General features: G+C 43.1%; 1 protein-coding gene across 2 annotated transcripts in view; it reads right to left on the bottom strand.

Moving 5' to 3' along the window:
* Nucleotides 1-24459, bottom strand: part of DNAH7 (dynein axonemal heavy chain 7) — a 1967826-nt gene that overhangs the window by 1762184 nt on the left and 181183 nt on the right. For both annotated transcript variants that reach the window (XM_085648764.1, XM_085648765.1), the window contains exons 6-8: nucleotides 15038-15218; nucleotides 13419-13491; nucleotides 2183-2308 (exon numbers count right to left, since the gene is read on the bottom strand). In XM_085648764.1, the coding sequence (XP_085504890.1) occupies nucleotides 2183-2308; nucleotides 13419-13491; nucleotides 15038-15218 (380 nt within the window). The remainder of the gene's footprint in view (nucleotides 1-2182; nucleotides 2309-13418; nucleotides 13492-15037; nucleotides 15219-24459) is intronic.

Below are 24459 nucleotides of genomic sequence, written 5' to 3'. Positions count from 1 at the left end.
GGCAGAGCTTGGCATAGCCCCACTTGCCAATGAATAGGCTCCGCTCTGCCTTTACACAAAGGACTTGTCACCCCTGCATTGTTGATGCAGCCAGCTTGGAGCCAGGGCAGGGGAGTCCGGAAACTTCAAGCACTTCTAAGAATTCTCTAGAAACCTCTCTTTCTTCAAAAGAAGGTACCAGGCATAAAAACAGGACCCTCAGACCCACTCTTCATTTCAATTTCAGGACATGCGGAAGGACTCTTAGAGGACTGCCTGCTGCTGTGCACTCCACAAGACTGCTTTGCTCTGCGTGGACATACTACTTTGCCTGGAGGCTACCTTGAACTCTGGGAGTCCTGTCCTGCTGCTTCTGCCATGTTTCATCTCTTGAACCCAGGACTACCAATGTGACTCCAAAGGCTAGTTGGCTGGCCTCCTGATCAGAGCCTCAGGGACAGAAAAGGCTCCAACCATCTTGAACACGCACCCTGGCCTAGCCTGAGTGAGTGTTAACCCCGCACGTTGCTCCCCTTCTGCCTCGGACTCTTGGTGGTGGTGGTGCTAAAAGTGCCCATATTGCCTTAAATCCCAAACTTGGGACTTAAAAGATTTGGATAATAACAAATCTGAGAACCGAGAGAAGATAGGGACCAACCTGCTCATCTATCTGCCAAAGGTGCATCACCAGTTGGCCTGACTACACGGTAGCTCCTGCTACGTTCTTCTCCGCAACAACAAATCCTGTTCAACTGTCCTTCGGCAAAGGGATATCCGGCCTCGTGGAACTCTCATTGGCTACAGCCTCAAGTCTCTTCCCACTGGAGATTTCCAACTTCTAAAAAAGAGACCAAGTACGAACGTAGGAATCTTCACCATGACTTCAGCCAGCAGCTCCCCAATGAAGAAGTTTACTCCACGGACACTGCTTGCACCCTTACCCAACTGGACTTTACCTTCTCAGAACACATTTTTTTTTCAATTTCTTCTAAGTCTGAAGATAATCACCATTTGGGCCCAATTCACTTTTTGTATTTAACTCGTGCTCCATCGTGGTCAACTATATTTTCCTACTTTGACCCAGTCTTGGGTGATTAGATATGAGCGTTTAGCGTATACGTCTTTTGTGCATTAGTTCTTTCCTTAAACTTAAAAAATCCATAACTCTGGTTTTACTGATTGGATTTTTTGTTGTTTTGGTGTCAAATAAGTTATTACAATTTACTCTATGTTATTTAAATTGCTGTGGGATTTTTCTTGTGTTCTCACTTTACTACTGTTTGTGTGCTACATAAATACTTTACACATCACCTCTAAGTCAAACCTGAGTGCTTTTGGGTCAAGCTACCAGAGGGTTGTGCACAGGTGAATTTTGTGGTTCACCTTGACAGGGATTGTGACTGTTGCTTGAACAGAGGTCACCCATGGTTGTTACATGTATGCTGGGGCTGGGTCAATGTGCAAATTGGTTGCAATAAGGGCAGCTTGCAAGTCTGTATCATCTAAGGTCAGTCTCTAATTAATAAATATGATCATATCGGACTGCACTGGATATATGTGCGGTGGTGGCTGACCATATGTATTGACTTTGCCTTGGTATGTGGAGATTCTTCCTTCATTTGTGGGCTCTATTTGCCATTTGAGGCTATATCTAAGCATGATGATGGTGGCAGGACAAATGATCGGGTTCTATCTTCAAGGTCGATAGCCATATGATGTCACTTTGTGTGATGTCATCATGGATTCAAATGGCTTGTGATGAATTGACACTCATGAGCCACTGGGAATTTACTTGCCATTACCTTCTACAGTTCAACTGTGCTATTACCCATGTTTGGTACGCAAACTCTATTCTACCCATATTCATCTAGCTCTTCTCTTGTGAAACCTTAGCAGATCTTCCCCAATATTACTGTTCTTAAAATAGTAAAAAAAATATTTTGCACATGAATAAGGAATACACACAGGTAAAAAGGAAGTGGTTCAGCTATTGATACTGGAGTTTACTCATTCGCTCACTGAACTATTCTGTATCCCTGGCATGAGACACATGTTTGTATGCTGATAAAAAATGTTTTAAAAGAAAATAAGGTTGTGGTTTGGGGGAGGTGTAAGCCTGCATTTTGAAAATTCCACTGCCTAGAATTCATTTTCATTTCAGCATGCACACATACTGATTTATACAAAGCTAATGTATACATACCCAAAAGAAAGTTGCCACAGATCTAAAACGGCTGCCATAGTAGGATTTATTAAGTTCAAATTTTCCTTTATAAAGTTGAGATTTGTCAAAAACGACTTGTACCAAGGTTTTGGTACAACCTCCAGTCTGTAAAATAAGAAACTCTGTTTCAATGTAAAGCTTTTCAGATAGGTTAATATTTTAATGGCCTAATTTAATATTATATGGCATAAAATGTAGTTATTGAATAACATTTGTGAAACAGCATTTTCAGTTCAGTATCTAAAATGTCAAAACTGGGAATCAAATGAGTAGGATAAATAACAACATTTGTTTCAAGGCCATCACTTCTTATACTTAATGCAGAAGACGTTGTTCGCTAGGGAAAGAGCCAGCAATTAGTGTATCAATGTCCCATGCCACTTAAACTTAACTGGACATATCTCTGTTGTATAATTGTTGATTCACAAAACCGGGTGGAGGGACTAGAGGTTATAGTATCATGGCAACTTTTCACATGTACATCATATCAACAAGATTAGCATGTTTTGGACCCTCCAATATTTCTGAAAGATGCCTTGCTGACCAGCCAACTACTGCATCTCTGACACCTACCACTTCCCAGAAGTAACCACTTCCAATTCTAGAGTTCAAGATGCATCTTCAAACACTTATTATTATTTAGAAAAGGTACATACTGTTGTTATATTGCAAAAGAAACAAGTTACTTGCCTTTGGTAACACATTATCTGGTAGAGACAATATCTAGCTGCAGATTCCTTACCTTTGAATTTCCCAGGTGTCAGACTGGATCCGGGTACATTTGCATGAGTAGTAGCCCTGCATGCAATCGGCTTTGTTTGGCTCTGAGTGACGTCGCTGGTTGTGATGTTGTGGTCACCTATATAGGTGCCACCCAGGCACGCAGATGTAAGTTCCTTTTCACTTTTTCCACGCCAGAAGCGCAGAGCCATGAAGTGAACTGACTTGTCACAACTAGGGACCTGAAAGGGAGCAACCCTAGCCCTAGAAAATGATCCGCAGAGCAGGGTGGTATGGGAGGATCTGTAAGGAATCTGAAGCTAGATATTGCCTCTACCAGATAATGCGTTACCGAAGGTAAGTAACTTGTTCATATGAGAAAGAATTCTAGCTGCAGATTCCTTACCTTCTTTAGATAGCCAAGCCATACCATCCTGGCGGTGGGATGTGGGCAGATTTGCTGGACTAAAAAGTCCTGGAAGACCGGAAGGGCATAATGCTCGTCCCTACGAACCTAACTGTCCAAGCAGTAGGGCTTGGCATATGTGTGCAGAGATGCCCAATTTGCTGCCTGGAACATGTGTAAAACGGAAACCCTACAAGCCAGTGCCATGGTAGCAGACTTCCCCTGGTGGAATGAGCTCGTAAGCCTTCAGGGTGCTGCTTCCTAGCCAGGGCATAGCAGATTTTAACGCTGATGACGACCAAGCACTAAATGGTTTGTTTCTGCACTGCCCAATTTTTATTTAACTCCCACGTAACTCACTAAGAGTTGGTCTTTCACCCGGAACTCGTTTGTGCAGTCAAAGCAGAACAATGCTCTTTTTGGGTCCATAAGGTGGAGACGGGATGCGGGGGAGCGGGGGAGCAAAAAAGGTAGGCAGCGTGACCAACTGACCCAGATGGAATGGGGTCACCTCCTTTGAATGGAATGAGGCACGGGTGAGAACCATGTCATCAGATAGTGAGGCTTGAATGACAAAACCTGCAATTCACTCACCCTCCGGGCAGATGTTATCGCCACTAGAAAAGTTGTCTTGATGGTAAGCAGTCGGAGGGGGCAATTCTGTAAAGGCTCAAAGGGAGCACACATGAGATATGTGAGAACCAAATTGAGGTCCCAATGTGGCATGATAAAGGGTTTAGGTGGAAGGGAAACATCCATTACAATGCAGTCATTACATCGCACTGCTTTTACAATGCAGCAGTTACAACGCAACTGCCTTTACATCGCATGCCATTACAACGATGCCATTACAGCGCATGCCATTACAACACATTATAAGGTTAGTAATAGAGATTTTTTTGTTTTGGGGTGGGTATGGGTTTTGGGGTAGATGGGAATAGTAATTTTTACCCCTACGCTATCCAACACTTTCCCTACTGTTGCACTCACTGGAGTGGGAATAGTAATTTTTAACCATACTCTATCCAACACTTACCCTACTGTTGCACTCACTGGAGTGGGAGTAGTAATTTGTACCCCTACACTATCCAACACCTACCCTACTGTTGCCCTAAAAGTATTATGCGTTGTAATGGTATGCATTGTAATGGAATGTGTTGTAATGGAAGTTTTTAAAAATGTGTTGTAATGGCATGCATTGTAAAATCATGCGATGTAATGGTAGTTGCGATGTAAAAACCGCATTGTAAAAGCATGCGCTGTCATTGTTTGTGTTGTAATGTCATATATTCTAGGTGGAAACATATGTACAAGCTCTTCTAAGAACCTATTTACAATAGGAGATTTAAACAAGGAGGGTTGGTCCGGCAGCCGCAAGAAAGCGGACACAGCAGAAAGATAACCCTTGAGAGTACTCAAAGCAGAGCCCTGCCGGGCGAGGGTAAGAGTATTTGTTGCCAACCACAGGCGTAAACCGTCTTAGTGGAAGTCGTCTGGCCACCAAAATAACATTATACACTTGTGGAAGAAGGTCTAAAGCTAGCCACTGTCGCCGCTGAATCTCCACGCAAGCAGGCAGAGTGTTGACAGGTTTGGGTGGAGGACCCTCCCCTGCTGCTGCGACAGAAGATCCTCCCGAAAAGGCAGCTTGATCAGAGGATCGATGCTCGTTTGAAGAAGCTCTGGATACCACTCTCTGTGCCCAGTCCAGAGCCACAAGAATGACTTGGATCCAGTCGTTCTTGATCTTTTTGAGAACAATGGCAGAAATGGTAAGGGCAGGAAGGCATACAGGAGGCCTGAGCTCAACTCGCTATGAAAAGCGCCACATAGCAATAGCCGCCTTGGAAACTCCAACGCACAAAAAGGCTGATATTGCACATTCTCTTCAATGCAAACAGATCTAATCAAGACTCTCCCCACTGCTGAAAGAGACCTTGCGCCACCTCCAACTAGAGATGCCATTCGTGATCCGCTAAGCATTCATAGACCCTTCAAGGTATTGCACCACCAGGGTTATGCCCTGCTGTTCCAGCCATGTCCAGAGATGCAGGGCCTCTCAACAAAGGGTCCACAACACCACCCCACCCTGCTTGTTGCAGTACCACATGGTGATGGTGTTGTTGTGAACACCTGCACTAACTTCCTCTTGACAGAGGGAAGAAATCCTTTCAATGCTAGCCTGATCGCCCAAAGCTCCAACAAATTGATATGAAGCCCCGACTCAGCGGATACCAGTGTCCCCTGATCTCTAACCCTCCCAGATATCCTCCCCATACCAGGAGTGAAATCTGTCACTATTGTGAGATCTGGTTGGGGAAGGAAGAGGGGTCTGAATCTGACCCAATCACAGTTCTTCAACCACAACTGCAGGTCTTTTGCAGTTCTCTCTGAGATCTGGACCACATCGGACAGATTACCCTGATGCTGCTCCCACTGCAGAGCCTGCATATGCCATCTGACGTGATTTACCTACAGGATGTAGGAAGGTATGAGTCCCAGCAGCCTCAGAGTCATTTCATAGAAATCCAAGATAGAGGCTTAAACATCGGTATCATAACCCTCAATTTCTTGCACTCACTGCTCGGGAGGATAAACCCAAAACTTCAATGTGTCCAGAACAGCTCCGATGAAAGGGAGCATCTGAGAAGGTGTCAGGTGTGACATCGGCATGTTTATAGTGAAGCCCAGCGAATGCAGGAGATCCACCATAGTCTGGAGGTGGGAGTTGACAGCCTGGGGAGAGGACGCCTTCAACATCCAGTCATCAAGGAAGAACGACACCCCTAACCTGAGGAAACAAGCTGCAACCACTGGCTTCAGCATGGTGAACACCCGAGGGGTGCTGGTAATACCAAAGGGTAGCACTGTGAATTGAAAGTGCTTGTGGCCTACCTTGAACTGCAGGTAATGCCTGTGGGCAGGCAGGATGGGAATGTGGAAATATGCATCCTGCAAGTCCAACTCTACCAGTCAGTCTCCTTGGTCTAGGGCAGACAAGACCATTGCCAGTCTGAAGGTCCAGAATGGGCCATAGACCTTTGTTCTTTTTCTATATCAAACCAGACCGGGAGTAACAACCACAGCATACTTCTGAAATAGGAACCTTTTATATAGCTCCCTTGGCCAAAAGAGTTGCAACTTCCTCTTGGAGTAAAATTAAATGATCCTCCGCCTGCCGTTCCTTAATTGGCGTTAAAGGAGGAGGAAAAGAAAGAAAGAGAATAGCTATTCTGAATGATCTGCAAGGCCCATTTGTCCAATGTTATGGTCCTCCAACGGAGGAGATGGTGTTGAATTCTCCCTCCAACTGGAGTGACATGGTCTTGAGGAACCAAACTAGAAATGCTTCGTGGCTGCAGCAGCTAGGGAATGGGTGACAGATGACTTCTGGCCACCATTCCCATGAGGTCGGAATGAGCCACGTCAACTCACAACTTGGAGAGCCTGCGCAGGATGGTGGCTGGGATATGGCTGATGCGATTGAGAACCTCTTCCATTGCCACAAAAGGCGCGAAAGCTAGACTGGTTACAAGGTGTAGCAGAGATTCTTTAAAGCACTCTAAAGCGGAGTCCACTTTCTCACCAAAAAAGACGAGTCCCGTCGAAGGACATGTCCAAGAGGTAAGCATGAACATCACCGGAGAAGCCAGATGTTCTCAGCCATGCGTGGCACCTTAAGGCCGAAATCGCTCTACCAAGCGAATCAGTCATATCAAAGCCACACCTAATGGTGAACTTTGCTGCATCTTTCCCATCTTTTACTGCCTGGGAGAGGACAGCCGGGGCCTACTCCGGGACCTGTGGCAGCACTTGCGCAATCCTTTCCTAAAGTGTGGGCGAGAAATGGCCCAATGAGCATTCAGTGTTCACCAACCACAAAGTTAGGCTGGTGGAAGAAAACATCTTCTTCCCAAGTGCATCCAGCCTCTTGGATTCCCCACCTAAGGGAGCAGAACAGAATGCAACATGGGACGTTGAAGTCATCAAGCTCTCAGGGGTGGGGTTTGGTTGAGGAAATTTGGATTGCCCAGTGCCGAGCGATGGCAAAATGCTATTGTCCAGTTCACAGGAGCTCCTGTCCTAGGCTTTGACTATATCCCTAGAAGGACATCTGCGAGTGCTTCATTAAAAGGCAAAAGTGGTTCGGACGAGGAATCCCCAGGCTGAAGCACCTCGGTCAAGAGATAAGCCTAGACCGGCACCGAGGGTAGCTCCAGGTCCAGGAACTCTGCAGCCCTCCTCGCCACCATGGCGTAAGATGCCCCACCTCCATAGTTACACTAGGTGTAGAGAGCGTGCAAGTATCTGGAGATGTGTCCAGTACACTGGCTTTTCCAAGGTCCTCATACCAGTTCAATTGTCCACAATGGCCCAACTAGTGTTCCAAAGGGTGCAGGGACCCTACCCAATCCTCACCTATGCCTGAAACCTCTTCTAAATGAACAGACGACGATTTAGACCCTCTAGACTCTGGTAGCGCCGGGGTCGACATCGACCGACATCGATACGACTCCGAGTCGTCGTCGGATATCAGGATGGGGCTGGCGTCGGAGGAACAGACTTCAGGGCTTATGCCGGGAAAAGCCGTGTTGATACGATCGCAGCAACCCGGAATCGGATCCATGAGACTACACCAGGGCCGGGGCTGTTGGCATGAAATCTGGAGGGGCCTCTCCTGACCCTGGGGCCCACTTAAATATGTGACGCATGGCCTCATAAAAGTCTTTAATCTGAGCAGGGTTCGTTCCAGCTCCCAGAGGCGCAAAGTCGACCCCTGTAACTATTCGGCGGGACCGTGCCTAGAGCGCCGATGCTTCTTGCCCATTTCATCGATAGACGATGGACGAGGTTTGGGCTTCTTTTTCTCATTAGGCCTCTTCTCCAAGTGTCCCGAGTACCTTAAATGTGAAGAAGAGAACTTGGGGCTCCTGGAACAATCCCAGGACCTTCTCTTCTTCGATTGGGACTCGGATCTCTGAGGAATTGCACTTGACGGTGTTGACTGCCGGGCCGCAAGGAGTTTCAAAGATCGCTCCCACAAAGCCTTTGGCGCCATGCCCAGCAATGACTTTGAGTTTGTGGTCACGCTCGAAACATCACAAGCAGATGAGGTGGGGATCGGTTATCGACATGGTGTGGTGACAGGTGCCACACGGCTTTAACCATGTATGTCTAGAAGTCATACCTCGACACACAAGAAAGAATCTCTCGAAAAAATGTCAAAAAAAGTCTGTTAAAAAGAGACAGAACGGAAGCTCTTTTCCAGATCAGCACTTAACTGCTGCGGAAAGAAAAGAACTGACGTCCGCGAGCTTTGGTGGCACCTGTATAGGAGACTGTGACACCACGACCGATGCCAAAGTCCTGGTGACGTCAAGCAGAGCCAAACAGTCCCACCGGACGGCGCATAGGGGTACTGCTCATGCAAAAGTTTCTGGATCCAGTGTGATGCCTGAGAAATTCAAAGGTAAGGAATCTGCAGCTAGAAGCCTCTATCAGATATTTAACTTTATTAAGAAAATGGTAAAATATAGACAAGTCTGTCAAATTACTTAGACCTTTTAATAACTTTTCTAGCCATGGTAGAAGGATCAAGGAAAATTCTCGATGACGGAGGCTGCGCTGCCCTTATTTTGCTAGACCTCAGCGCAGCCTTCGATACTGTGAACCACCAACTCATGATCCAAAGACTTAGGGAGGTGGAAGTAACCGGAATAGCATTGAAATGGCTACAGTCCTTCCTGGAAAACCGAGTCTTCACAGTCTTCAAGGAGGAATTCACCTCGAAGCAAATGACCATGACATACTGAGTCCACCAAGGATCTTCCCGAAGTCCCACCATGTTTAATATCTATACGTGTTCTCTGGCAGGAACTGTATGCTCAGCTGGGATACAGATGGTCATATATGCCGATGACACCCAGCTAGTTGTCTCCCTTAATCAGCAGGACAATTCTGGTCCTGGCCTCGCCTCATGTCTTGAGAAGGTATCCAGATGGATGGACAACTCATTCTTAAGACTCAATGGAGCAAAGACTGAGCTTGTGCTCCTAGGTCACTCAAATATAGACTCCCTGTGGCCCAATTGTCTGGGCTTACCCCCCGCTCCAAAAAAACATATCAGGAACCTGGGTGTCTGGCTCGACTGTAACCTTAATTTTAAGGAACACGCTTGGAAAGTTGCAGCTAGCTGCTATGGCCTTCTAAGAATGATTAGAAGAATTCTCCCCCTGCTTCCTTTTGCCGCTAGATGGATACTAGTTCAGGCTTTAATTCTATCACGGCTGGACTATGCCAATGCCGTCTAGCTAGGCCCCTCAGGGCTCAAATAAAAGATTGCAAACCGTACAAAATTGTGCAGCCCACCTTCTACTGAACATCCCTAGATGTCTTTCAGTGAAATCTGCTCTTGCCACTTTACACTGGCTACAAATCCAAGAAAGAATACAATTTAAGGTGTTGTGCATCGCACATAAAGCTCTCACCGGGAAGGGCTCGCCTATGATTCGTTCTATGAGTCAGCCCTACCGACCTAGTAGGGCACTGAGAACTGACAAAAAAGGCCTAATCGCAGTTTCGAGGATCAGGCGATCACAAACTGGATTCCGTTTGTTTTCATATAACACAGCTAAGCTCTGGAACCACCTTCCCCACTACATACGGCTTTAATCTAATTATCTGAATTTCAGAAAACAACTCAAATTTGTCTTTTCACTTGATCTGCTCAATGCTCAACTGGCGCCACAGGCAACGCTGGGATGCCCACGGGTAACCACGCGCTTTGCAAATGTTGTTTCATTCATTCATTCATTCATTCATTTGATTTGTTGCAGCTGTGAATTACACTATTATTGCAACTTAAATATTCTGTTAAATGACAACATTTTCAAAATTCTATTAGAAATGTAAGTTATCTGCAATAGTTAAAAGTTATACTACAACACTTTGAAGTTGCAAAAGTAGTCATAATTTATAGGCACACTGGGCCTATGGTTGTTTCACTTACCATTGCTAAATTGCTGCAGTAGCTTTGTTTTATCAATACAAAGTAGGGGGTAAAACAACTAATCAGTTACATCGCATGCAGAGAGCAGTGATATGTTTTCCACTGCACTTAAATTTGTTAATGGATTTAATTTAAACCCTCATGTCCTCAAGGTGATAATCAGAAATGATGTGTTGTCATAGACATTTGACATTTAAAAAGAAAAAAGGACGCCCATAGAATATGACTGCAAACTATTGAAGATTTATGTTATTAACCATTTTGTTTTACCAAGGTAGTGCAATAACATCATTATATAAATACAATTAAACTTACATTAGATACTTTTGTAAAATAAATTAGGATGGTTGACACTATGGAACTGAAAACTGTCATAATTGTTTAGGACTCCACTACACCCAAAACATGGCCCTGTCTTTTATCATTTAAACATAACAGAGAGTGTTCATTGTGTGAACAAACTATACGATCCTTCCTAGCTACAGGACACTATTGGAAACTGAGCTAAACCAATCTAATTTGTACAAATATCCTGCAAATCCGGTAAATTGGATAGAGTTCAAAAAAAGGAATAAAAAGGAGTTTAAACCTTATTAAATATGTTAGCAGAGTCGATAGTCCAGATGTAAAAAAAAAAAACATTTGATCTCAGGGACAATTCTTATATTTGCAGCAAATGTCTGCTTTCTTAGAATAAACACCGATACCAGAGGCACTCCTATGGAAGTGAGACTTCGGGATTATGAAGTTGTAGAGAATGTTGAAGTCAAATTAGTAACCTGTCTAGTTTTCGAAATACTGGGGCAGAAAACATGTGGGGTTAAGGAAGATTGGGGCACTTCCAATGAAGCTGCAAAGATCAACCACCAAAGAAAAAATCCTTGATACACATGGAAGGCATTGTAAATCATTCTTTCACCAGGGGTTAAGGCAGTAGCAAAGGTCTATAGACTCAGCCTGTTGACTTCTTACCGTATCCATACAGGACAGTCCAGCTTTACGCTACACATGTATGCAAGATTAAACTTATGAGGGCATCATGAGGTCCACAACAAAAACATAGTACTACCAGAAACATTAGCATGGTGGCCTTTTTCTATTTAGAATTCTCAGAAAAGTTACTGTCAGATTGGATTTCCTAAGCTGGGCAAAAGTCCAGGTTAGATAACTGGGCAAGTGTCAAATGTTTTCCCAATGGGGAGGGAGACAAAACATGAATGTCCACATTTCCTGATTAGATCTTCCCTGACCCTCAGGTCAGATCAAACCCGATTACCAAAGATGTCCTGGCCCCAAGCACTGGAGACTGGATCTCTAGTTATGTGCAGACGGTACCTTAATACATGCGGGAGAACCTTAACTCTAGGTACTGTGGAAGATGGATATCACAAGTGATTGTAGGCACTCAAGTTCTACAAATAACAAATGTAACTCAATAATTTACGTGATTAAGATTGTCCAAAGGCAATATCCTTTTAGGGAGCCTTTAGGATTGACAAGTACTGGCCATGGTAGAAAAAGAGAAGGATCAAGGAAAGAGTGGAACTCTTCATAAAATACAATCTACGTTTGTGCCTGGGCAACCTGGAAACAAAGGTGAACCAATGAAGAAGGCTCCAACTACCACACTTAGCTAGAGCAGAGTTATAAAAATGTTTTTCTGCTTAAGCTGCTCCATCTCTTAGAAAATATACACCACACTTCATTCATTCTGAAAAGCTGTAGGGAAGACATTTACGTTTATTGTGAGGCTCGTAGAACCCTTTGGCCTTCATTAGGAGTGGCCCAGTGTTTAGGCCGATATTTACTGAATGTGACAAAATCCAGCTCTGCTGGGTCAGAATTGACAGGATCCGATAAATAACTCCCAATTAATTGTTTGGCTCTAGAAAAAATTAATAACATACGCATTTTGGTGCTTAACACACTAAAATCTGCGTGTCCTAATAATTGTAGGGCATTTTTACTGAATAAATACATTTCTGCAAGTCTGACCTGTTGAGATTTATTGGAGAAACCTATGGGACTAAGGCGTTACCCACCACACTCTAAATTGCGATAGGAGTGGTGTCAAAACTTACAGCATATATCACAATTAACCCGGCCACTCATAATGAGGGCCTTAGTAGCAAATGTATGAAAAGCAACAGGGTTACCCGAAACTACCAGTAAGGAACACAGGAAGCATTAGAAAAAAACACTCCGTCAAATAAAAATCCTACTGGAGAAAACTAATTCTGTTACCTTATACATGGAAGGGTAGTTAGGAGAGTGCTCCAGAACCGCATGAAGGCTGTAAAAAGGGCATGGTGACGATTCCAAGGCCAAATGGCCTAAAATAAAACTCTGACAGCAAAATCACTGCTATGGGTGGGCACATAGCAAGGGAGACCTCTTGGATGGAATGCTTTAAAAAGTGGGATATGATAAGAAAACTCTATGCTAGGTGACCTGGAGAAAAAGAACGTGTGCAGAATGTGTGTAAGCCTCATAAGGAAATCATGTGGACTCTACTAAATACACCATGCATTCCAAAGCTGTATCGGAGTTCTAGCCATGCCATCAGTTACTCTGAGGAGCAGTTGATAAGAAATCAGTTTCACCAGTACATAGTGTCCTAATGTTTCAACCCCCAGTTTATCTGAATCATTTGAGAGAGACAGATGATTGTGGTGTGCACATTACATGACATGTCACACAGAAAGGCACAATTGTATCTAAGGGCGCTAGCAATTAGGGACAATGGGTGACTTATTGGACTTACCTCACCTGTACTTTGCTATTTGAGATGGGACTTATAGCTTAGATGAGAATGCTTGAACTGCAGTGGGAAGTGACGGAGACCTAACACATATTGCTTTTTAATTAAGAATCACATTTCACACACTTTTAGGATGATAGGTCTGCCAACAGCATGTTGCCAATCTTTTAAATAGACCATATGAGGCCATGCAGAAAGCGTCAGAAACGTATGCACGTTATAAGTAGTATACTGCATAATAATTCCATCAGCTACTTTGCATAATATTCCATTAAGACTAAATTAAATTCACAATATACAGCAATACAAAGCGTCTTACTCTAAACGGTGAGGTGGCAGATCTTGCTTCTTGTCATCGTCTTTCTCTCTGGGGTCCTTTAAGACAAAGTCAACTAAAAAATAAAATATTGAAATAATTAACATGAAAAATCCATACATAACGAAGTTTCCTCTAAAAGGTATAGATGTGAATGTGTTCTAGTGTACCAGAGCTAAAGGCCATACCATGGTGATAAAATGTAATTGAACATTAGCCCGAGGTAGGTGATTTACGTGGACACTTCACCTCCATGTTAGAAAGCACTGTTCTGGGTTGAAGTGCTTAATTTCATCCGATGATTTCCGGTGCTCAGCACCGGCACTTAGTTACCAACATTTTGTTTCGTGTGAAGTGCATTGCAACAGTAAACTACCGTTATTGGGGTTTTATTTCAAATGTAGATCTACTTGATGAAACCTTTATTAAATATGCATTTTCTTTAGTACTGATATGCAATATGATTCATGAAAAAAATGTCAGTGGGTGACGTGCTCGCTTGGAGTCCACTCACATAATCCTTTACTCCTCCTTTTAAAATGGAGCCAGTAGCCCAACAACTGTCTTTTGAAGGGGGGTTTAGCAGGTCATTCAGAAGCTGTGCGCCCTATGTTGAGTTCCTGACCAAACAGTAGTGCACTTTTCCCAAAAGGACTTTCATTAACACAGGGCAGGAGCATTTTTAACAAAACTGCTCAATGGTGGCCTGTCAGTCATGTCAGGAAACATAGACCAGTGGTTATATTTTGGATTCTTTTTTCATTTCTAAAAACAAACCGTCAAAGTGAGGGTTAGTTTTTGGAAAACAAAAAAGGCAGACTGGTCCGCAATGCTGCCATGACACGATGGGCAAACCAGCAGTGAGCAGATTTGTTATAAGTGCTCTAGTGTTTAAAAACCAAATCTAATTTTCTTTATGCGCTACAAGTTTTCCGCAGTGCATATAACGCATTGATGAGTTGTGTTATTTGCTAGTTATCACCATCCGGTACATGGTGGTTCCCAGCCTGAAAAAAGCAGTGAACATGACATAAGAAGTCCTAAAGTGGGCTGCCCTTCTAATACAACTTTCCCCTATACTTGCAAAACAGTGGATTCCCCACATCTAAATGAGACAGAGAAACCACGAGATTGGTACATGGAAATTCACTGATTTTTGGCAGGTATACTGTTACTGTCCACGTCTAAATGACGCTGCAAGACTCCTGTTCATTGCCAAGGATAAGCGATATCAGAGAATGGGTGAGCAAGTATACGGTATCTCCTAAAAATTGACAGCTAAAAAAGGAACTAAATTGAGCATTTATTAAGACATTTTATCACGTTTATAAAAATTGATCTATAATACAAATATAACTACTTCCTCATGCAAAACATATTGAAGAGAGCTCTCTGTGAGCACTAGAGACATTCATTAACACATTAACAAAATTTACAAAGTTATATTCACCAATAAGTATGACATGATTTCGCCCACAAAGGTTCCCATTTACTATCTTCAATGGGCTTTTAATTTGTTTTTGGAAATACACTGGTGCTCTAAAGTTTACCTAGAGTGTTTGGTAGATGATCTATGGAGAAGTAAAAAACATAGAAAAGTATAAAATGTATTCGTTACTTACCAATGGCTTTTTTAACACTTAGAAGATAGTCCTCCCTCATTTCTTCTGACAGCAAATATATACTGCCTGTGAATTTTTTCAGATGATTTGGAACAAGAGCCAACACATTTTCCAGCCAAGAGTCTTCCATGGGGGCAACATGTTCTGTATCAATTCCATGCTTAATATAATAATTGTATTTCTACACATAAAAGACACAGAGAAGCATTAGTAACCGTAAATGGACAACTGAATTTACAAACTCACACTGCACGCCTGGGTACCGATTAGGCATAAGGAATATCAGTTTTCATATACAGTAACTACTTTCTCTGATAACTGATTAAAGTGAAATGCCATTTATTTGAAAACGATTTGGTATATTTGTGATGTAGATTTGCAGATCTATATTAGGATCACCAATCTGGCATTTACATTGGTTGCATAAAAGTTAAGTGTCATTAACCCTTGGATAACATTGTGAATTGCATAAAACCAGAATTGTACTGCAGTAGCAATTGTAAGAAAAGATGAGCGGGAGGGTACCCATTGTCAAGACATCACTTCTGCATGCAATATGTAAAAGAAATTATGGAATGAAACCCCTGACTAAGTGTTATTGCATTGAATTGATTACAATTACAATTGAGGATTTATGTAAAACTCAATAAAGTCGGTTAAAAAAAACCATCTTCAATAACTTTTCCCTCATAACAATCTGCATGAAAGTTTACAAAAAGTATAGGTGTGAGCCCAGAAATCGTTTTCTGTGAATTGATCAGTAAAGTAGTAGTGGTACACAGTGTCTCAATATTCCGTTCCCATTCAAATTCCAATGGAAAGGTTTGCCCATCAGTAGGTTAAATGACCTGGGTGGATTGAAACTCAGTCTGACATGTAGAAAGATGATTTGTCCTTCTGTGTGCTTTTTGTGATTTGAATTAATGTTGTCTTGTGCCTTTATTGAGCACACTGTAAATCTTTGGATTTTCACATTCAATCAGGTGTGGCTTGTCCTTAAGGCCGACTCACACAGGGAATCAGACTCTTGATGGTGTTTTCACCAATTACGCATGGATCACTTTCAGCAGAGCCCTGCCTGTGGCCGGGACAGATCACAGTGCTGTATGTTTTGAGTTAAGTATTCCAGGAAAGATCTTCAAAGCACATAACATCGATAGTACAGCTACAACTCGCCCATGGCGAAAAATAAATACTCCGGAATTAGATTCAGCCTTATGCTCTCCTACTCCCGGTCTAAATACTGATCCTGACTCCGTAGCCCGCAACTTTGAGGGCTGGATTGATTCAGCAGTTACTAAGCTCGCCCCTCAAAAACATATACGTAACAGCAGGAAGCAACCATCAACACCTTGGTATATGCCTGAGCTGAAGGAACTGAAAAAGAAGTGTAGGGCTCAAGAACGAATATGGAGGAAAGGTTACTCTGCTGTGGAAAAAGACCACTACAGGAACGCTACTGAAAATTATAAAGAGGCAATAATCTCAGCAAAGTCACTCTTTTTTACTGAGAAAATTTGTTCTGCAAAAATTCAGCCAGAGAGCTTTTTAAAACAGTCACGGCATTATCACAATTTGATGAAAGCAAACAGTACACCCCCAACGCAGAATTCTGTGATAAATTTTCAGATTTATTTCATAGTAAAGTAAAAAGTGTATACGATGAGTTCTTCAGTCATCCAGCTGGGGACAGCCCAGACGTGATGGGTGGTCTAGATCATGGTGAGGTAACTACGCAGGCTCTCCTAGAAAAATGTAATGACCTCATGCCCGAACTAGTGGAGAGGCTTATACTGCCTCCTAAGTCTGGATCCCCACTGGACCCCTGTCCGGCTATGGTTCTTCATATGGTTACCAGTACCATTGCAGGCCACCTTGCACCTCTTCGAAATAATATACTGGACGCAGGATCTTTTCCAAACATCTGGAAAAAATCTTTAGCACGGCCCATCTTGAAAACACCCTCTCAAGACCCTATGGAGGTCAAAAATTACCGCCCGATTTCCTGTCTGCCGTTTCCTTCTAAAAGTTTTGAGAAATTTTTAACGAACACCTGCTACATTTCCTGGAGTATAACAACAAAATGGACCCTGCACAACACAGACTTCAGCCTCTACACAGTACAGAATGAGCCCTCATTGCAGCCACCGAGCTAGATGGAGGAGGGAAGGCAATACTAATCTTGCTAGACCTCTCAGCCGCATTTGATATGATAAACCATCAGCTGCTCATCCGCCGCTTATCTTAAATGGGGATCACAGGAGGAGTCTCCAAGATACTACGATAATTTTTAGCGAACAGGGAACAAACCATAGCGATGGGAGGACATAAATCACATCCTTATGCCCTGCTATGCGGAGTACCCCAGGGATCTTTGCTATCCTAAACCCTGTTTAATGTCTACGTCACCCCACTGGCTAAACTCATCTGCTCTCATGGCTTTATTGCTATCTGTTATGCGGACAACAAGCAAATAGTGGTATCCTTAACATCAAAGCCGGATGACGTAGCAATTCAATTTAACAACTGTATGGTCCACATCATCCGATGGATGCGAGACAACTGTTTAAAGTTGAATACCGAAAAAACTGAGGTGCTACTAGTCAGTAAAAACACAACCTTCTGGAACACAGCTTGGTGGCTAGAAGTGGCCGGATCCTGCCCATCCCCAGTAAGGAAGGTAAAAGGTCTAGGTGTCTCTCTAGACCATCAATTGTCCTCATCGGACCAGGCCAATCTTATCACATCGTCCTGTCTTTACACCTTGAAGATCTTGAGAAAAATCTTACCTTTTACTCCAATGGATCTAAGAAAAATAGTAATTGTGGCCCTGGTGTTGTCAACGATTGATTACTGCAACGTCCTTTATCTGGGTGCAAACAAGAGGACCATACATAAGCTTCAATCACTTCAAAATGCGGCAGCACAATTACTACTTAAAATACCCAAATTTAGTCCGGTGTCCCAAGGGATTCGTGATCTGCATTGGCTTTCGGTCCAGGCGAGGGTTCAGTTCAAGTCCTTGTGCATTGTTCACAAGACCCTTTATGGGGCAGGACCAGCCTATTTCAGTAATTGTATTAGATGGCACGTCCCACAACGCAATCTCAGGTCATCGACTGCCTCTTTGCTGGTTGTTCCCAGGGTGAATACCGTAAAATGGAGAGGCAGAAGCTTCCTTCATCTGGCCCCTAAACTTTGGAACACTCTGCCTTTTACTCTGAGAAGCCAAACCAACAGAAAACTGTTCAGAAAGGCGCCCAAAACATGGCTGTTCGTGCCCAACTTTTAACCACAGTTTGCTCCCTCTGCTCAGGTTATGACCGCCTTGGCATACACACGCTCTATAAAACTTTCATTTCATGTTCAGGTCAGCCAGCCAGGCACTGTAAATGCTCTAAATGTGCAAAATTCTGGCTGCCTAAGCTTAACTTTGCCGGGCTGAGGATTTCCTCAGGCGTGACTTCCTCAGCCTGGCAAAGTGCTTGGAGGTCCTTTCCCTCATAAAAAGAAGACTCGTAACAAATAGATGCAGACCTGGGCGCTTCCGTTTTATGCCTTGAAGTGCCCAGGACCAAATGTGATGAACAGGATGGAAATGTCCCTTCATGGTAAATTGGCTTGTACCCCTGCCCTGAGTACCTGACTGCATGTGAATTGGGGGCACATCAAGCATGCCCTCATTTTGCTCATTATTTGCCTACTGTTCATGTCCTGGGTGAATCACATAATGTGATGGTAGCAGCAAACTGTGTTTTGTGACTCAGTATTATGACCAGACCTTTTTCTCTGTGTCCAGGAGAGGAGAGTTTACTTGCTCCTCTCAAACCTGGTCCTAGGGTGGGGAGGGGTCAGCAGTCTCACTGACCCCATCCTACTCTCTGAGGAGTAAGGGACTGCCTCTTCCTGTCATTGGCTGGTTCAAGCTCAGCCAATGAAAGGAGGATTCAGTCCCAACCCTCATGGTCCCTCCAGCTACCCGAGATCACCGCTGTAGCCCCGAAGGGTTTTCGTTTTTTTATGTTTGTTGCATGCATGTGTGTGTGTGTGTGTGTGTGAATATGTATGAATGTATATGCATTAGTGTATGTCTGCTGTGAGTGAATGTGTGACTGAGTGTGCATGTAGATGAGTGAGTGAGTGAGTGTGAGTATGTATGTGTAAGCGTGTATGGCACGCCCAGCCCACACCTGCTCAAATTACTGGCTGCCACTACATTCAATCCTACTTTTCCTGTTGCCATTCAGACAGGGCCACTACCTTCAGCACTTGGATCTAGGACATGGGAGTCTACAATAGGTACTTGTTTAAGTGAGGATTTAACAATTTATTCTTAACAATAAAGAGATATAACAATTTTTTGGTTTACAAACTGAAGGGTGGATCTTAGCTGAGAATCTGAATCACCTATAAAGAGCTGAAATCCTTCTAGTCCTAATAATGGTCTTTTCAGTTTTTGAGACTGTGTGCAAACTTAGCTGTGAAAACAAATTTGTGTCATTTGGGAACAAGTGGAATGGACATGTGAGTAGCTACTAAGGCAGAACACAAAGAGGCAGAATTTTTATGAAAAGAACAAATCAAATTGCAAACCAATCCATCAACCAATTAGCAATTTTAAAACCCTTTACTGGTATAGAGTCAGAATCTACTGAGCCCCAACCATGGTGGTTGAGGTCGTTTGTCACTGGTATCTTGTGGTCCATTCTATTATGGCTCTGCAAAGTGGGTCAAACGCAACCCTTTTCCCACTTGACTCTCAGGGCAGCGAGGGTGACAAGTTAAAGGTGTCTCACGGACGTAATATGGGGGACAAGAGCTAAGAACTCAACAGTCAACCAACAGACGGTAACGTACTGTCCAGCTCAGTGTTTATCTTTAATTAAAAGTATTTGATCATAATGCAAAATTAAATATTACACAATTTAATAGGAAACGCAATTACAGGATTGTATATTTCAGTTACAATCTTCAGTTAGGTGCCACTCCCACTATTCTCTCCCCATTGAAGTTCTCTAATGTCTACCATCGCCCAGGATGTTGTGGGTATAGGCATTAATTAGGCAGTGATGCAGGTCACTTCTATTTACCCCACTGGTTAGATGCACAACTCAGTTCCACAATACTCAACCTGGCTTTCACTTGGGCAAAAAGTCTTAAGTCCTCAAATCAGATCCCTTTGTGTATTCTTAGTCTCTTTTTCTATTATCACACTAAACCCCATTTTACATGCTCAAAGCTGTTGCAGAGCTAATGGTGTGGCAGAACACAGTTTGCGTCCCTGCTCTTCATAGAGGCAGCTTCTTACAGCAGGGGCCTAAGCAGTGAATTATCTTTGGAGCAGAATCACTGGACGGAGTTGGCGTGGGTGGTCCATGCAGCAGCATGGCATTTTCTGCAGTTGTGGCTGTCCAAGCCGAGTGACTCAGATGCCCAGTTCCAGCAATTTTGGCCTCCCAGCTGAACGGTCAGTGGTGGTGTGTATTCAGCACCTGTCACTTTTCAGTCTAATTGGGCTTCCTCTTCAGCAGTGATACAGTTCCTTGGGTCTGCTGTACTAGTTTTCAGACACACAACAGACTGCCAGATGAGAGAGTGGTACTTGTACTTGTAAATCATGGTGCAGATCACAACCGGAACTACATAGAGAGACAGTGGGACCGCCATTCTAGGTACTAGTTAGACCCTTAACTCCTCCAGCAGAAAATGCAGACTTCAGGTGACTTCAGGTATCCCCTCACCTCTGGGAAACTGGCTCTGAGACAGACACTAGACCAGGTCACACAGCAAACTTCCCTTCCTTGGGCATAAAGAACATGGAACTCGAACCAATGGGGTGCTTTGGACTCCACTTTCAAACACATATTCCAGACAGGGGATGTGAAGCCACAGTCTAAGGCTTCAGAAATTGTTTGGGTTAGTTCTCTTTCAAATGTAATTTTATGGCTATTCCTCAGGCACAGCATTTGTGCGAGGTGATAGCTCTCGCAGCAGTAGCAACTGGCACTGCACCAAGCAAAAAAATCCAATCAAGGTCGCAATGCAGCGTGAGATCTCTGCATCTGGATGTAATCAGCTCTCCCATAGCACCAATCAGACACATATAAAAAGCAGGCCTATCTAGAAACATCCTCAATAAATAGATTAACTCCTAGATACCTGGCTATGACCTAAATCCTTAAAACAATGAAAATCTCACAGTTCTAATAAAAGGGTAACCACAAATCAACCCCGATGCACATCGAACGATCTCATACACTATATGGAAAGTGAAGTCATAAACTACAATGGTGATAATATCACTGCTGGATCATAAACATAACGTCCCATCAAATTACATTGTGTTCAGGTAATACCTGTTTTTTGTAAGTAGGTCAGCAAGAGCTTTGGCAAAAAGATCCTTCAGTGAGTGACTTGAGTTTTGCAATTAAATAATTTGCCCACTTCAGACAGTATCACTGTTAATTTTGTTAGCACTAGGTACACAGAATGGCCTTTTGTCCTGCTCATTGTTCCTGCTTATAGAACCAGCAGTAGCAACAGTCATTGGGAGCCCTTAATCCCTTTGCCAGATGCTCCTGCCCCTAATAGCTGCTGGGCATGGCCTGAAGAGTTGCCCATCATTCAGAACCCTGTTCCAGGTAAGGATGGCTTGCAGCCCATTCTCCCGGACTGCAGTTCCTTTTTCCCTTTAATTCTCTTTGATGTACCCCCTGGCCACATTGTGCTTGGTGCACAATGACCATGCCCTGTGCCACGCACCACTGCAGTCATAAAATAGCTAGACCGCAAGGTGCATTGCCTCTGGCCATGCCACATATCCTTACCTACAATACCCATGAGAGGCACAGTCTCCAACTTGGTGGAGAGTAATTTAATTTGGCCATGTCTGTGTATGGCGCCCGTGCTCACAAATGTAAGACACAGTGGATACCTTTGGCCACACCCTTTCCACTGCTCGAGCACCCACTGAGCACATCCTGAGACCATGCCCAGTAGGCATTGAGCATAGTGCATGACCTTCAACTAAGCTTTATACCCGGTGCCCATGTGAGTAATGCCCACTGGACATGGTCTGAGGCCCTGGTCTGAGGAGGTCGGTCACAAGGAATGGTTGTGCCATGGGTGTAGGATCCTGGCAGTTTTTACACCTTCACTCTAGAAACACCCTCTCTATCGTAACCCGACAGAGAAATATTTTTCTTAATAAAGAAAATATTCTAAAATTGTGTTTTTGTACAAATATACTTAAATTGTGTCGTACTTGTAATGGATTAGTGATTAAAAAAAATGATAATAGATATTGCCTTGGCCGTACTCTGAGTATAGTACATAAATGGACATGCAGAGATATACTCAGGATTCAGTAATGGTCAAATTATATTGTTTTCTCACTCTTAGTGTTGAAGGGAATAAAAACTTTTGCACATTGATTGCAATGACATTTCTTACCTAGTATGGTAATCCAGATAGCTAGTGGATCAAGCAGTGGCCGGACTCTAACTGTAGACTTTGTGGTTGGCCTCAGGAAACTCTAGCTCATATAGTGTGTGTGCCCCATGTTGACTAAGCTTCGACGTACAGTTTAGAGACCACATTTCTTGAAGAGCGGGGTGAGATCTGCTTGTCAGGCCTTAATTAGGTCACTATCCGGCGAATCGATTTCATTATTATGTCATTTGGTAAAAATGTTATTGGCAGTTGAACAGCGTTTGATACAATAAGGTAGATCTCCAGTATTTTTACGGCTCTTTTGACTAATAGTTTTATCTGGCTTATTATCTTTAATACTTAGTGATCATGTTGTAAGGGTGACAATTTGAAATGTACAAACAAATGTGCCACTATTACCATAAATTGATGCACTTTATTACTGTTTTAATACGATGGCTGCCTTAATAATCGCACTTTACAGTAAATTGATGCACTTTATTGCTTTGATATGATGGCTGTTGCAATAATTGCGCATTAGTACCTTGAGATGTAAATTGTGCAGGAATACGTACATTAGAAACTATCTTGTATTAGTTACTTTGCACCTTAGTAGTAATACTTTGAATAACAACGTGTAAAGTTTTTTAGCTGAAAGTAATTGTTATTTGTTTGAGTATCTTCCCATTATGTATAAGGAAATAGTATGCTGTGCACGCCGTCATCTTAAAATATTTAGATGTGCAACATTAGGCTGTAATTAATGATGTTATGTGATTGGATTTGATCTTATTGATAAGTTTTAAATTGTATATATGGGACAGTTTCTTATTTTATGTGTTGGGAAGATGTTTTGCTTGTTATGAATTTTTTAATGATTAATTTAGTTTTTAAGATTGAGATGTGAAGTGTGTTAATTGCAATGATTTTAAATAATCAAGCAATAAAGAATATTACATTACTTCCTACAACCAGAAACCAGATAGCTAGTGTAATTCCGCTATTTGTTGCCTCTCACTTTTGCGCTACTTAGACCCTGGTTATGTTTAATGTTAATGAGATTTATTGAGCGCGCGAATACCCGGAAGTGTCTTGGCGCTATGAACACAGTAAGCCCAGCCAGTCGTCTAATTCTGGAATAGCCAGGTTTTTAACTCTTTCCTGAAGGTGGTCAGGGAGCCTGCACTTCTGAGCTCAATAGGGAGCGTATTCCAGAGTTTTGTGGTGCCATAGAGAAAACTACGGCCGCCCCAGCCTGTAGATCGAAATCTAGGTACTGTAAGGAGTCTAGCCTCTGTTGACATAGGTGTTTGGCAGGTTCATACCAGACAAAGAGATTTCGGAGAAAGGAAGGCCCTGTGTGGCTCAGTGCCCTGTATGCTAAACCTAGGGCCTTGAATTTGACTTGTTGTGCTACCGGGAGCCAGTGCAGACCGTGAATCTCTTTGGAAATGGATTTGTACCTAGGAATGTTTACCAACAGCTGAGCAACTGTGCTTTGAACAGTCTGGAGCTTTTTTAGATATTGCTTCTATATGCTCAGGTAGAGCCCATTGCAATAATCCAGCTTTGACTGAATTAGTGTTGTTACCACCGTCTTTCTATTGTCCAGAGGGATGTAAGAAAAGATCTTCCTTATTTTCTTTATGAAAAAATGGGAAGCAGAGACGATGGCATTAGTCTGGTATGAGAGTGAGAGTTTATTGTCAATCAATACTCCCAGATGTTTTGCCTTTTGCTATGGTTTTGGTGGTTCACCCATCTCCACTGGCCACCAAAGTTTGTCCCAACTGGGTTGCAGGTTGCCGAAGATTATGACCTCAGTCTTTTCGGAGTTGAGTTTAAGACAATGTTTTCCCATCTGTCTATTTATTTCTCTCATACAGTTAAAAAACTGTAGCGCCGGAGAGGCCTTGCTTCTATAGGCAGCCATGTCTATCTGGGTATCATTAGCATAAGACGTCAGGCTGAACCCAAAATCCCAGATCAGA

Source organism: Triturus cristatus, chromosome 3_2 (assembly GCF_964204655.1).
Source record: "Triturus cristatus chromosome 3_2, aTriCri1.1, whole genome shotgun sequence".
NCBI classification, from domain to species: domain Eukaryota; kingdom Metazoa; phylum Chordata; class Amphibia; order Caudata; family Salamandridae; genus Triturus; species Triturus cristatus.
The sequence above is the reverse complement of the archived record's forward strand: the minus strand, read 5'-3'. Positions and strand labels throughout refer to the sequence as shown.